The 16,183-nt window shown below is 32.8% G+C and overlaps 1 protein-coding gene across 12 annotated transcripts in view; it reads left to right on the top strand.

The window, feature by feature from the left end:
* The window catches only part of Rfx3 (regulatory factor X3), a 293,033-nt gene that overhangs the window by 233,510 nt on the left and 43,340 nt on the right, over positions 1-16,183 (top strand). For all 12 annotated transcript variants that reach the window (XM_087184012.1, XM_021252766.2, XM_004838227.3 and 9 more), the window contains 5 exons: positions 446-561; positions 1,027-1,181; positions 4,994-5,091; positions 6,997-7,146; positions 11,069-11,277. In XM_087184012.1, the coding sequence (XP_087040138.1) occupies positions 446-561; positions 1,027-1,181; positions 4,994-5,091; positions 6,997-7,146; positions 11,069-11,277 (728 nt within the window). The remainder of the gene's footprint in view (positions 1-445; positions 562-1,026; positions 1,182-4,993; positions 5,092-6,996; positions 7,147-11,068; positions 11,278-16,183) is intronic.

Below are 16,183 nucleotides of genomic sequence, written 5' to 3' on the forward strand. Positions count from 1 at the left end.
AACTTCATTTTTACCACGTTTGATGGCCAGTGATCACCACTCCAAAGATGAATGATGTGAATCACTACTCTGTACCTTTCCTGATCGGGGACTCAGTAGAGTGACGATAACTGTGGAGGCAGAAGGAAGCAGTAGGTAAAGGAACAAAAGAAAGAAAAGAAAGGGAGGGGAGGAGAGGGAAGAAAGGAAGATGTAGAGGAAGAAAAGCAAGCATGAAAATAGAGAAGAAATAGGTAAACATGAGGATAGCATTGGAAACCATGATGGTAGGAATAAAAGTTATCCAGCTTAATGTTTCATTATTTTTGCCTTTTATTTTCTAACCAATTATTAATGTATGAGTCCAATTTTTACCATATAAAATCTTATTCTATTAGGCTCTTTTCCTGTATCCTCACAAGTGATACTGTGATGTAATAATACCAATACTGTTTTGTTTTCCTAGGCAATACTGGATGTTGTTGTGAACCTTCAGTTTAGCCTGATAGAAAAATTGTGGCAAACATTCTGGCGCTATTCTCCCTCTACTCCAACTGATGGCACTGCCATTACTGAATCAAGGTCAGAATCAATATGCTTTTCCAATTCATTTTCATGACTGACTAGATATGTCACAGCCAATAAATTTGAAATATGTATACCAGTTGTGAAACTTACCTGATTACATTAAGTGAATAGATTGATGCTTTGGCCATTTGAAAAATAAACCACAAACTGCTCTCTTGAAGTTTCAGTGTGTATATCTAGCTCCCATTTTTATTGATTTGGGGAACTATAGTAGAGCTATTTCATCCTCATGGAATTACTATCATATCTGTCTTTCAGACCATCAGAAAAATATTAATGTACATAGCTCTGGGAGAGTGTTTTATTGGAAAAAATATATCTAGATCTCCAGCCATATGGCACCACTGCAATGGTGATATAGTTCTAACCTCAGGAATATTTGATAAACTATTTTTAAAGTCCATTTTCTTTTTTATCCTCATTTGCCATCTATTCATTTGCTACATTTATTCACACCAGCAATCTGAGTGAAATAGAAAGTCGACTTCCGAAAGCAAAGCTGATAACTCTGTGCAAACATGAGTCAATCCTGAAATGGATGTGTAACTGTGACCATGGGATGTACCAGGCTTTGGTGGAGATTCTCATCCCCGACGTCCTTAGACCTATTCCTAGTAAGTTAAATACAGACAACTATGGATGCTTTTGTTCTCATACATTCCACCCAGGAAGTTTTGGGAGGTGACATTGCAAACTGGAACGATCCTAGTTTCATTTAAGTTTGTTGAACAGAAAACACACAACACAGAATATTGTATGAAAGCAGCCTGGTGCAGAACAGTAGTAAAAGGGGGAAAAATGATCTGTTTTCCAGTCTTATTCTTTTTGTGTGTAATTCAACAAAAAACCCACCTATAGGGCTTGAGATTTAGCTCAGTGGTGCCACCGCCTGACTCGCAAGTGCAAGGTCCTGAGTTTGATCCCCGGTGCCAAAAAAACCCAACAAAACCAACCTATAGATATGACATCCCCAATAAACTAATTGCAGAAACGCTCACAGGTTAGTCAACCATGAAAAACTTAAGCTACAAAGGAGAAAGTCCCCTTCCTTTACCATCAAAATTATTGAAATCTGTAATTGCAGGCCAGCCCTTCCTTTCCATGGTTGCTTTTGATTTGAAATGAATTGGTTTTTAGTGAAGTTGAATTCCTTTATAAAAGCATTTATTTTGTCACCTACGTCGTGTTAAGTACTAAAAATTCAGTTTCCATTAATAGTAATGGTTAACTGGCATTTCAAGAGAAAAATCCATGTAACTATGCAAGCATTGTATCCTCAATATGAAGCAAATGGAAAGTACACAGATAGCTTAGATTACCTTTTTAAGTACTGGAGCTTTTTAAACTACTTTCTAGCAAACAAAGCTATTTTCTACTAGTGTCAATATAAACGCTACTACAGATGGTGTTAGATGTAGTTAAAACTATTTTATGCCTCCATGTGTACGAGCACATACTAGTGACCTTAACATTAATACAGTAAAAGCAATCTTCTAGCTTGTGAAATTGGCAAATATGTGGCTCAAGTATACTGTTCACTGATGAATTCCATTAAATTATTCTAGAAAATGTGTAAGTAGGGCTTAATAGAAGAAAAGCAAAAAATGTTAACATTTGTATGTTTATGCTATGTTTTTTCTAAACATGATAAACAACAATGGAAGGTATTAATTCTTTACTTTGTTCCTCACTACCTTAAAGTAGATACTTAGGCATATTTTACATATAATATCAGTGAACACACACTTGAATTTATGGAGGAAGAAGTAAATACAAAAGAAATCCTGCTATGGTTGTCTCAAAATTTTATAAATTGCTAATGTGTTCTTCTCTACCTGCACCAAGTTTCCTAACTACAGATTGATGAAAAGTGATGTTGTTTTGGAATATAACACTACGTAAATTTCCTAATGTCTTACATTCCAGAATCTGATTTTCTTTGTTTCTCTCATGCTCCCTGTACTCTGAGTGATAATCTCCAGAGATGTTTAAAAAAAATAGCATAGGATAGCTCATTAGCCTATGACATCTTGCCACCAACATACAGTTTTTCTCATGAGATACAAGAAGGGTTGTCAGTGAGTGATTTCTTTTTAAGTCAAATCAACATCAGTATTCATTAAACAGTTCTGAAATCTGTTGCTTCTGTGTTAATATCGTGAGACTCTAATGTAAATCATATATCAGCTTTAGTCGACTTTAAATTTCAGAATTTTAAGTACACGGTACACTTGCCCTTTGTTTTTTGGAAATTTTGATTTGAAAAACAATTTATTCTATTGAGTAGTTTGTCACTACATTCAGCAGAAAACAGAATAGTTTTATTTCTTGGAAATTATAAGATGCATTAATATACCAAGGAAAATGGAATCTAATTCTGTAATGGAACTTAATGAAATTAAGTTTGCAATATAATTTAGATAGCTATCTTCTTCTCATAGGCATTTTAATACTAATTTTCAACAAGTTGGGACAAGTCAGCTTTGAAAAAGATTTTAAATTTTAAATTGTCCATTTCTGAGTCTATAAAAGTTCCCAGAGCCAATCTGCACAATTTTGATCTTGCATGAATCCTTTCAGAGAGAGCAATCTTAATTTTATTTTTAAAAATTGTGTTTTCCTGGCTACTAGTACATCACTCTACCATTTTCTGTCCAGATGGGATTTCTTTTTTTAGTTAAAAAAAAAAGTCTGCACACCACACTAATTTAAAGCTGGCTTAAAGCTACTATATTCTAAAATACATTTTATCTGAAATGAAAAAAATTCAAGTGTAAAGTATTGTAGAAGAATTCAACTAGTAACATGTAAATGTATAATTATAATTAAAAGTGCCTCACAATGTCATTTAGTACAAAAAAGTAAAAACTTACAATCATTTAATATATGAAACATAGTTTTTCATTTTATAATTTTCTTTGTATCAAGTTTGTCTAGATAAAACAAGCCCCAAATTAAATTTTTAATATATTACATGCAATTTCTCAGGTTTTTCCATTGAAATAATTATTATATATTCACTGTAAGAAAATGGAAAATGCAGATTGCCAAATTGAATCTTGAAGCAAACTTTACTGAGTTTCAAAAAGGGTTATTTTTTTTCACTCTTTTTCATTTCCATTCATGCCTGCACTCCATGGTTCTAATACATAACAACAAAATGATACTTTTATTTCTTTTTTCTTTTTTGGTGAATGTGGGAAGCTTTGCAGATTTCAAAAGATTACTTCTCAAGAAATTTCCAGTTCTTGTATTAAGACTCCCCCACTTCTTTAGTGTTTTTCCTAATCAAAATTTTAGCCATTTCAATCTCTTCTTTCAACATTTAAATAAACTAGAATGCACACACACACATACACACACAAGTAATAGAGAAGCATGTCAAACTCACTTTGAGCATAGAAAGAAAAAAAAAAATTTATTCTTGGAAACAGCTGGCCAAAATGTAATTTCTTTGTTTTTTATAGTAGACTACAGATTTTGACATCTACCACATAATAATGAGCCTACAGAGATTAATTTTTTGTTGTGGGTTCTTTAAGGACTTACTTTATTAAACATCTAAAGCTGCTCCCCACAGTGTGGAACTGGTACAGAAGTAAAATATTATTGACTATTGAGCAGTCTCGGTAAGAGAATCCCTTACTATAAAATAGTCAGTTAACTGTGATAATTGAAGATGCTTGTAATCAATTTATGACCATTATAAAATCTTGTGTTATGAGACTTAGCCCTATTTTAGGTTTTAACAAATATGTAAAGAAAATAGAATAACCTATTTTAGCAGTATCTTAACATTAGTCTCTGTAGCAGAAATTTTATCACACTGATTTTTTATATTTACTTAACAAATGAACTAGAAAATAGTTATCCTAAAATTTCAAGTCAAGACAATTAAAAATTTTACCTTGCTTTTCAACAAGAGTTAGAGACAAATATTTTAATTCATGGGCTTTAGTGTAAATGCATGCTTAGAAAAAAAGAGAAAGCTTTGCACTGTCTTTTTTAAATCCAAATATGAAAAGAGGTTAAGAGCTTTAACATAATCAATATGAAGAATTTATAAAGAAAATACTTAGTCTTTGAGCACAAAACTGCTAATGAAAAGGGTAGTTTGTCTAAGATAGAAATTTCCATAAATATATTCACAACTGGTATATGTTGCTATAAGCAAAAATGTTTTAATGTTTTCATCCCTAACAAAGTATCCCAAATATCTGGGACCAAAATAGCTTTAAAAGAAAATAAAAGCACAAAATATAACTATTGGATGCTTTAAGAAGTTAGGAATGATGTTGAAATTTCACCAAGAAGAACAGTATAAATTCTATTCTGTGCTATATTAGGTGTTATATACATGTTTTCCCTTGTTCTAGGATAAAAACCATTTTTTGTTGTTGTTCTGCCTTCATTCTTTATCATTCAGGTGCCTTGACCCAAGCCATTCGAAATTTTGCTAAAAGCCTTGAAGGTTGGCTTTCCAATGCCATGAACAATATTCCACAGAGAATGATACAAACCAAGGTACAGTTTATGTCTTTACTTTTCTTTTTGCATTTAAAAAAAACATTTCTTCATGTAAACAGTTATCTCATAGTCAGTATATATCAGAAATGTACAATAATACACACAGCCAGAGATATTCTAGTCTACAGATATTTGATACAGTTTAAGTATGAATTCTTATCTCCACATTATCCCCTATATGCCATCTTATGTTACTTTAGGTTAATCTGTGAACATATCCCTATGGCAAGATTAGACTGATTTATTATTTTCTAAATTTTGGTACCAAAAGTAAAATTCACGAAATTTAGTCAGTGAGTCTCTTTGGTGACACAAGTAGCTGCCAGTTTTTTCTGCTTTGACTTATAGTTTGCAATAAAGATTTCTTGTAAGATTGTTTTGACAATTGAACATTTATTTGTGAGGCACCCAAGTAACTGGTACGTAGTAGGTACTCGATTAATATGTCACAGAAATGAAAAACAGTATAAGACTCCTCATTCAGGATATGTGAGCTTCCCCGAAGTTCCATATGGTCCTAAAGCACCTTACTATCAAGATAGAACATTCTTTGCCCTGTGTACATGTTTAACCACTCAACCAACTGATCTTCAACTATTTGCTTATATATCCATAAAAACTTAATGCAGGCCAGGGATTTAGCTCAGTGGTTCTGCTGCCTGCCTCACAAGCACAAGGACCCAAGTTCAATCCCTGGTACCAAAAAAACAAAAAACTTAATGCAGTCCATATATTACATATTTTAAAGGGCTTGAATCATCAGATCTACTGAGTGTTACCAATTTCCATGAATTCTAAGAATTAAAGATTTACCTAGGCTTTTTGCATTAATTTTGATATCTTTTAACATAAACTAGTGTATTCAGGACCCCACCAAGAAATAAATGGTACATTGAGGAGGGAGCATTACTAAAAAGAGTTTAAGAGTCTATTTCCAGTGCTGTGAATGAAATTAAGAAAAACAAAGAGGAATCGTTAAGAATCCAGGCCTAGCAACAGAAATCCCAACCATCTCTAGGTTTAAAGTGAAAGTGTGAAAGCCATGGTATGGAGAGATCTCCTCCTTCCCCCAGGACCTTAGCCTCAGAAAAGGAAAGCAGTTACTGTTCAAACAGAAAGAGAACAGAAGTTAAGGGGAATAGAAGTTCTGATCACTCTGTCTTCCCATCCTTCAGTCTCCTACCGGTGCCTGTCATTCATCAAACCAATTGGGATCTGGAGAGCAAGGGAGATTAATATAATTTTGTAGTTTATTCATGTCAACCTTCCTGGGCATAGAGTGGGATGGACAAGAACAGAAAGTAGATTTTGACAGTCAAATGAAACTGCCCTGCATAACCCTTTTAAAAAATTCAAATTCTGAAAAAATTCTAGTTCTTATATCTGATGAATGTACTAATTTATAAAAATTATGAGCTCTCTCATTTTGCCTCAAAATCACTATGTTGTTATAAAAGTTGTAAGAGTAAGTCTGAAAAATAATGTTCTTAAAAATATTTTTTAATCCAATTTTTTAAAATGGAGCTATGTAGTTTTGTTTTCCAAATAAAAGAAATGTTTTTATTTTCCTGTTTCTATTGGACTATCCTAAAAAGAATGAAAAAGAAATGAAAATCATTTTTTTTATTATTTCGCTTCACAAAGTCATTTCTTGTTGTGGATGAGTAGTTACTTGTAAGACTGGTTTAATTAATGCTGCACTCAGATGTTGAAGAAAGTGGGAGTTTTATTCTTGACCTCAATATGCTCAAAAGGAAAATAATTTAAATGCTATAATTTACAAGTAAACTGGCCAAATGAATTTAAAATAAGTGTCATAGGTAAGCATTTATATTTGAAGATTGTAGTGCTTTATTTTACTGGAAGAAAAAGAAATCTGTGCTCACTTGAGTTTCTTTACAGGTTGCCGCTGTAAGTGCCTTTGCCCAGACTCTGCGAAGATACACATCGCTCAATCACCTGGCCCAGGCAGCTCGCGCAGTGCTTCAGAACACTTCCCAAATCAACCAGATGCTCAATGACCTCAACCGGGTCGACTTTGCCAATGTCCAGGTACTCTCGTTTTCTTGCAAAATGTGTCTTTAAAAGAAAAATATTCTCTCTCTCTCTCCCTCCCTTCCTCCCTCCCCTATATTTGTCTTTTATTTCACTTTATATATATATTGAAATTTTCATATAAGAGAAACTATGCAATATTTGAACTGTGTGTCTGAATTATTTTACTATACCCAATTTGCTCTTCTAAATTAGGATCACCAAATTTCTTTTCAAAGTCTCAAGTGTATACAGGCTGCATCTATGTTCAGAGTATCCCAGAAAGAAAGGTTTATCCAGATATGACTTCACTGCACTTGTGCTTTGTGGTTAAAGTCTGCTAAGATATATAGTCCTAGAAGGCAGCATAATACATCGCAAGGGATTGCTAAATAAGTAAAGAATAATGAAGAGCACAGTCATCAATGTTAGGCGAGCAATTAAATTCTTTCATCTACTGTCTGAGATCTTGGGCAAGGTACTTAACTACTCTGGACTTTACTTTCTCATCTTATAATATCTATCCTTCAGTTAGTTTACATATTTAATAATTCTTACCATATCAAGCAGAGAGATATTTCTGTAATTATAGTAACCTACCTTGAAGGAACTGACATGATTTTATTTAAAAATTTGCCTGAGTAATATTTTCACTCAAAAAGAATTGGGTACAATAAATTGACTACTTGACTACTATAAAGTTGACTACTTTATAGTTTAAATTAAAAAAACTTTTAACCTCATTATCAAATTACAGTACTCACTTGTACTTTAAAATGCACTTTTAAAAATAGGTAATTTAGGGCTGGGGATTTAGCTCAGTGGCACTGCGCCTGCCTTGTAAGTGCAAGGTCCTGAGTTTGATCCCTGGTACCACAAAAAAAAAACAAAAATAGGTAATTTAGGAATATTATTATATAATTCTAACATTTTATTTCTGATACTAATGTAATAAAGCTGATTATTACTGTATTTAAAAAATCATTGCTAACCTAAAGCATAAGGAACAAAAGAAAAAATACTGGACATAAAATTTAAAACATTGGGAAGACAAGAAAGTAGAATGATGACCCACAAAATGCCAGAAAAGTTTTGCAAATCATATGTCTGATGAAGAATCTATCTATAAAGCTGTTAGAGCCCAATGATTAATAACAATGTGATTTTAAAATGACAAAAATCTAAAGACATTTCTTTTCTTTTCTTTTTTTTTTTTTTTGTACCTGGGATTGAACTCAGGACCTTGCACTTGTGAGGTAGGCAGCAGAACCACTGAGCCAAATCCCCGGCCCTGAAGACATTTCTTTAAAAAAAAAAAAAAAAAAAAATATATATATATATATATATATATATATATATATGCACACACATACATATACACACACATGCATATATTTTTTTTCTCCAATAAGCACATGAGAAGATGTTCAACATCGTTAGCCACCAGGGAAATGCAAGTAAAAACCACAAGGAGATACTACTTCATACATACCAAAATAGGTATACTAAAAAAGACAGATAATAATCACCTTTAGTAAATATACAGAGAAATTGAAACCTCTTATACTGCTGATATGAAGGTAAAATGCTACAAACCCTTTTGGAAACAGTCTGGCATTTCCTCATAGAGTAAAGCAAAAATATAGTTACAATATTGCTAATTCTAGCTTTATTTATAAAAATTGAAACAAACAAATGTCTGTCATGAGATCTGTTATGTAAATATGATATATTCATTTAGTAAAACAAACTTATTTTTGAACAATGAATATAGCTCTGGGGCTGGGGATTTAGCTCAGTGGTTCCGCCACCTGCCTCGCAAGCGCCAGGACTCGAGTTCGATCTCCGGTACCAAAAAAAATAAATAAATATAGCTCTATATTTCCCTCTAGAAAAACAATCATGTATCATTACATTAAGCAAAATATGTAGTAAAATATATATGACCCTCTTGTTCTACTTATTTAATTATGCACAAACATAAGTAATATAAAATGTAAAAATACATAAATATGAATAAATTAAATATAAAATATTTATTCACATGTTACATGTGAATAAATAACAGAATGTGCATGTAGTATAATGTAGATATATACGTTTATATGGATGTGTAAAGGTTATAACATTAACATGTTGTTATTCTTATTGTTGCATTTTAGGTGTTCTTAATATTTTGTTCCTTTTTCCTTATTAGTATTTTCAGTTTTTTTCAATAATCATAATTTAGTGTTCTTAAAATATTTGAAAATGATATTTAGGAGGTAACATCTAAAAGAAGTTCTTAATATTTTGTTCCTTTTCCCTTACTAGTATTTTCAGTTTTTTTCTATAATCATAATTTAGTGTACTTAAAATATTTGAAAGTGATATTTAGGAGGTAACATCTGAAAGAATTTATGATTAATTAGAAAGAAAAAGTTACTGAATGGAATTATCAGTTGGGAATTTGCTAAAATATAGAGAAACTTGTTACTTTCCAAGTAGTGAAATAAAATGAATTGGGTTTGGGGCAATTTGCATTTGAAATGCCTCTGAGTTGAAATGACCATGAAAAAGATAAAGTCTGTAGGATGAGGTGAGATTCTGGAACTAAAAATATATAAATTAAAGATTTATTAGTTAAAATTTTTCAGTTTGGCTAATCAGTAGGAATGAACTTGTCCTCTGAAAGCATATAGTATAAAAGCTGCAGGCATTGCTCAGAAAAATTACAGATATATTCACATTGTTTTATCTATAGAATGAGGACCTTTATAGACAGTCTTTCAAAGAAGCCCATCTTGAAAAAATTATCTGAGCATAATGAACCCAACTTAAACATTCTTTTTAAATTTTATTTCTCTAATTTTATACTCTGGGAAACTGAAGGTCACACAGATCAAATTATTGCTTGAGATCAGTTCAGTTGACCTAGATTTAAATCTGTCTTCACTCACTCAAATATTGTATTGGCAAAAAATTATATTTTGGCCTTGAGAAAATATTTTTTTCCTTTTAATCTTAAAATACAACATAGGATTGGAAACATCATAAAACTAATGACAACCACGGAAGACTAATTTTAGAAGTTCCTGTTTTCTATTACTGACCATGGAACTTCCTAACCAAACCAGAAGGAAAATTGCAGTAGTCAGATTCCTTGGTAGGTAGCATGTTTACATTTTTTCAAGAGTTTTTGTTATTGATGAGGTTATTTTCAGTTCTGTGAATTAATTTTCACTCATAGATTTGCTTTGATAGCCCTTAAGATAGCCCTGAAATTTCTGTTCCTAATCTATAAACTCAAGCAAGCATATGTTTCTACTGGGTACAACCACTCAAATGTTTGGTTTGGTTTGGTTTGGTTTGGCTTGGTTTGGTACTGGGAATGGCACTCAGGACCTCACACTTGCCAGGCAGGTGCAGTCCCACTGACCTAAATCTCTGGCCCTGTTTGGTTTTGTTTTAATCTTGAGGGACCACTTTTGCCCAATTGAATCTGTTTATCCATATAACTTATCCTAAGTCTTCTCAAATGAATTGATTTTAAAGTTTTATCTGACAGGGAGAAAAAAATATTTGGAAGGCAGTATGAAAAGAATATGATGAGAAGAGGCCTACACCCTTTAGGTTCAGACTTCTACTTTTCTTAAATAATCATGTATTCTAGTTTTTGTACAGACTAGCCAATGTAGGAAAACCAAACATCATGCTTATAGCTTATATGTCACATCAATCACTTTTTCAAGTAAGAGAATGAGCAAAGAGAAATATTAAACTCTTAGAGCTATAAAGGTGGTTTTCTTAGCAATTGACAAGTAGTTGTTCATTTCATTGATTGATTTAACTCTTTGTAGCTTATATTATAATTCCCATTTATGCATCTGGTCTGTGTACTGATATTGAATGAAAACATACTGAGTTGAGCTTTTCCTTTGCTGTCCATGAACTGTTCCAGGAGCAGGCTTCCTGGGTGTGCCAGTGTGATGACAGCATGGTTCAGAGATTGGAAACAGACTTTAAGATGACTCTTCAGCAGCAGAGCACCCTGGAGCAGTGGGCTGCGTGGCTGGACAACGTGATGATGCAAGCACTAAAACCCTATGAAGGAAGACCCAGTTTTCCTAAAGCCGCTAGGCAATTTCTGCTGAAATGGTCTTTCTACAGGTATTGTCTTAATTTTGTCAAGTGTGTGTGCTTTTCAGACAAAGAAAAAAAATGAATATAAACTTTGTAGACACTCGCTATTGTAACTGTCTTCCACCCAGTTCAATTATTCCAGTGTCATGGAAATGAACCAGGAGACCTAATGAAAATAAACTTTCTGCTAGTAAAGGAAATCTTTTTGCTCAAAGCCCTAGAAGTTAACAGATAGGAATATCTGAGCCTGCAATCTAGATAATGTGTTCAACAAGAGTCAGAAGAGAGCCACAGTCCTCCTTTTATAACATACACTATTTAGGCTTTTTTCCTGGCACATTAGTATTACTCTTCTTCTAGGCAAGTTTTTTTGTTTATTTATTTTGCAGCCTGGGAGATTGAACCCAGGGCCTTGTGCATGCTAGCAAGTACTTTACTGTTGAGTTACATTCCCAGCCCTAACACCACTCTTTTGTTCTCCTGTTTAATGATCCCAAAACTATGGTCCCTATACCACTAACGTCACTGTCGCTTGCAAACATATCAGAAATGCAAATCTTTATATCTTTCCACAAACCTACCTAAATCAGAATCTATGGAGGTAAAATCCAGCAATCTACATTTTGAAGCCCTCCAGGTGATTGTGATGCATGCAAGGACCATGTAGGTAATTTCTTAATCTTAAAAAGTACAACTGTTTTTATACCTGACAGCATATCAGACATTTTTAATATTTAAAAAATTCTAGGTGCCTCTCGAGATCTACTAAATCAAAATCTTAGTGGTTAGAACATAGTGATCAGGAATAGAGATCATCAAGCTGAGAGTTTATTGTTTAGTTTTGTTTTCCAGAAAGTTCTGCTGGTGATTCTGATGCATAACAATATCTAGTAGATAGTACCATAGCTTCTTAATGACATAAATCATTTTTTACTAAAATAATGTAGTTAGAAATGTCTGTTTTTGTAGACATAGAAGCAAAAGGGCTTCTGAAGGGAGAGGGCTTTCTGATGATATATGATAGCAAACTTGAGATAAGCTGTTGACTAGCCCTCCTACAAGGGTGCAGACAATATCTATAATCTGTGTTGATCAGCATTGGTACAGTGTATATGTAGGATAGAATTGCAAGATGGATTTCTGCTTCATAAGATAGATTAGATAAGTAATATTTTGAACCTTGGCATTTATTCTTCTGTTACACGAGTGTATGTTTTTGCTTCTTTAGATAGAATTCAAAATTCTAATTTGGGAACATTTCCTAAAAGGATTTCAGATAACTTTCCCATTTGCTCAGGAATCATTACTTTATTCATAATTTTTCCCAGAAAATAATATAAATAATACGTGCACTCCATCCATAATTGATAAAGCAGCAGTAACACTAACTGGCTCTTCTAAAACTTACCTGACCAAAGGTAGAGTCTGTCTTTTGCCTCAGAAAAGAAGATTTTTCTTTTTTTTCCTTTCTTTTGCTAACTGTGTTGTTAGTTTCAGACTTACCTTTACTCCTTCTTGTGGGTTATTTTTTCCTCTATATTTAGTTGATATCATTTTAGAAATGCACCCCTAGAGCCTTCATCTCCACAGAGATCTTTTGCAGGTATCTTGAAAGGAGAGAAAATTACTTACTTGTGTTTCTTGTTCTCTGCAGATATACAAACCCAGTAGATCATCACTTGCCTGCCCTCTGTCCTCCCTGAGTTGGGGATAATTGGCTTGTTATTATTAGACTCTATTATAGTTATTATTTTCATTTCAAAAGGACTTGAAGGCGTGCCATTTAGGGCTACAGAAGAAAGGCACATTTAGACAGATGCGTACTTCCTGCTGGTAGATAAAGTCAATAGCTTAGAAACTTAAGACCCTTCAATGTCTGAACTGTTTTTTACTGAGGCATGAGAAAGTATTGAGCAATTAAAACTATATTCACAAACCATCAGAAAAGCAAAATTAGAGCACTTTAAAAAATGTTTTGGGCATTATAAATTCCAAAATGTGGTAAATTTGTAAATGGCATTGCAAATTTGGAAGTCATATGCAGATCCTTCATATTCTGAATCACATACTTAATCTCATAATTTCTAAAATTCTATGTATTTACATGCTTAGCAATATAGAAATGAACTGGCAGATAATCGTGCTAATGGCAGTTGTTATATTGCTTCAAACACACTTTGATTCTTTCCTAACCTGGCTTTGCATGACTGTTAGCTCTCTAGGGGGTAGAGAAACAATCACTGCCTTTCTTGAACAGATACAGAGAAGTTATTTGGGCATTTTTTCAACTTGCGTGTTTTGTGAAAAACAGATGAAAAGATCCCTCAGAGCCACCTTGAAGGTCATTCAAATAGTTTGCTGTTTAAAGAACAAAATTCAGGGAGGGGTGTAGGTCACTGATAGACTGCTTGTCTAGCACACTGGAAGGCCTGGGTTCAATCTCAAGCACTACAAAATACAGTCCAAAAAAGAGAACAAAATGCATGCCTATAATCCCAGCACTTGCACTCGGGAGGCTGAGGATTGCCGTGAGTTCAAAGCCAGCCAGAACTACATAGCAAGACCTTGTCTCAAAAAAAAAAACAAAAAACAAAAAACAAAGTGCATAGCTTTAATACTGTGACTTTGAAACGGGGCACAGGGAACCTAGTGTGCCCACAACTATTAGACAGTATATGAGTCTTCCAAAAAGAATAATATTCCTTTTGAATTAACTGTTAGCATTTTTTTCAGGGAGAGTTCACATGGGGGTCACAGGTATTGATGTTCTCGCCTCTCTTCTTAAGAGAGAAGTTTTGAGGATTTGCATCTTCAAATATGTAGAGAGGCAGGTGTGTTGAGTATAATGTGCTAAGGCACATGTTCAATTTTCAGACCATAAAGTATGAGGATAAATACACAAAAGGTATTTCTCAACCATTATAAAATAATTAACATTTACAACTATGATTTTAAAAGGAGTTGAGTTCATGGTAACTTAGCAACATGAAATTCAATAGCTTTAATTTGCAACGTATCTTAACAGAAGTCTGAATCAGACAACACATTTCCAATTAAACTGTTAATTGTGTCATTTAGTACTTGGCATTAGGGCAGAGGCCCCACACAGAGAGAATGAAGTAGACACAGCATTGGTGATACATTCAACTGATTCTTTTCTAACCATCTGACAGTGATTTCATTACATGTTTATTAGTATTTTTTTTTAAAGCTAGGAATTTTAATTGAAATGTGGCAGAGTTTTTAAACTTTCCTAGAGAATTTAGTATTACATGTACATGTACATTTTGTATTAAATAAAATGATTTCCTAACTGTTCAAAAGTTTTAAAAACACTTGTGGTAAAATCCAAAGGCCTTGTCATAGCCTATAAGATGAGTCACCAGCAACTGGCAACCTCCAGATCTTATCACATCTTGTTCTGTTTCCTCACTGTCCTTCACCCACACCTGCCTCCTTGCTTTTCTATAACCATATCATAGTTCTGCCTCAAGGTCTTTACATTTACTCTTTTCTGCAAGGAAAACTTCACCTGTATATTCCTGTAGATCTTTCCTCACTTCAGTGCAATTTCCACACAGATACCACTTCCTCAGAAAAAATTTTCCTAACACCTTAACTTAAAATGTCTGTTCTCTTCACTTTCTAATCTCTAATCTTGATTTTTTAAATTGTATAGAGAATTTTTATGTAAATGAGCTCATGCATTTTGATTCTTCAACTTAATATTATATGATAAACATATTTCCATATTAGCAATTGTATGTCTTCCTTATTTTTTTACTACATATAATTTCATATATAAGTGAGCCATATTTTGTTTCATTATCATTCTACTAGTATATAGTTTTTCTCACTAATATAAATATTGCTGCAATTACAACCAACTTTACTCATTTGTGCAAATTTCTAGAATTAGAATTGCTAAGTCAAAGAATTTGACATTTTCAGTTTTGACAAATACTGTCAAATTCCCCTCTACAAAAAGTTCGTGAATTTATACTTGTGAAGACAGCAAGTTCTTTTCTCAAACCTTCTGTAACACTGGGGTTTTTAATCTTTTATAATATGATAGGCAGTGTGTGGTGTCTTACCTTAATTTGCATTTCTTTAATTTCAAATAAAATTAGTCTTATTTTTGTGTATTTTTAAACCTTTTGTCTCCTTGGGGTGTATTTTTAAATATTTACCTTCTTCAACAAGATGGGTGCACTTAGGAGCTAATAGTTTGTTCTTACTGTACTTTCAAATTATTGTCTTGTGTTAGTGTGGGTAAAAATATTATGTAACATTTCATTGTTATATTTGTGTTGTTTTTCTTTTGCTTTTTTAAAATGGTGGATTCTCTGCTCTTAAAATTTTTTCCATAAGAAATAAATATTTAATTTCAAATAGTTAAGATTCATATAACTTATTTTTACAAATGAATGACATGTCACTGAATTTTAGGAAAGCCAAGGTAGAATTATAATCATAAATGTTTCATCTATGTTCTGAATATAGATGTAGATGTTAGTGTATTTTTAATAATTTACTTATGCTGTAGAGATTTAAACATAAGGAATTCATTAGGGCACTTGATTGATTCTAATGAATTATCCACTGGAACTACTATTTATGATAATGAATGTATTATTAATTCTAATATATGTAGCAGTGTAGTAATGAGTATGATAATACATCAGTTGTTGGACTCAATTTGTCCCAAATTTGTGTTTGAACACTGAAAAACTTGAGAACTGCACATATTTTTCCCATAAGAAATAATGGAAAACAAAATAATTGGTTCTGAGACCCAAAAATTATACTTATGAATTCGTTTTTACAGGACTTTAACAACTTTTACATGGTTTCTTTCTTTAATTCTATTGTGGTTCTCATAGTTTTTCTCTTAGCTTTACTACTGGTATCACTAGCTTTCTTTGGAGCCATG

This window comes from Heterocephalus glaber, unplaced genomic scaffold, assembly GCF_053883595.1.
Source record: "Heterocephalus glaber isolate CG9 unplaced genomic scaffold, H.glaber_assembly_v1.0 deba00001481, whole genome shotgun sequence".
NCBI lineage: Eukaryota > Metazoa > Chordata > Mammalia > Rodentia > Bathyergidae > Heterocephalus > Heterocephalus glaber.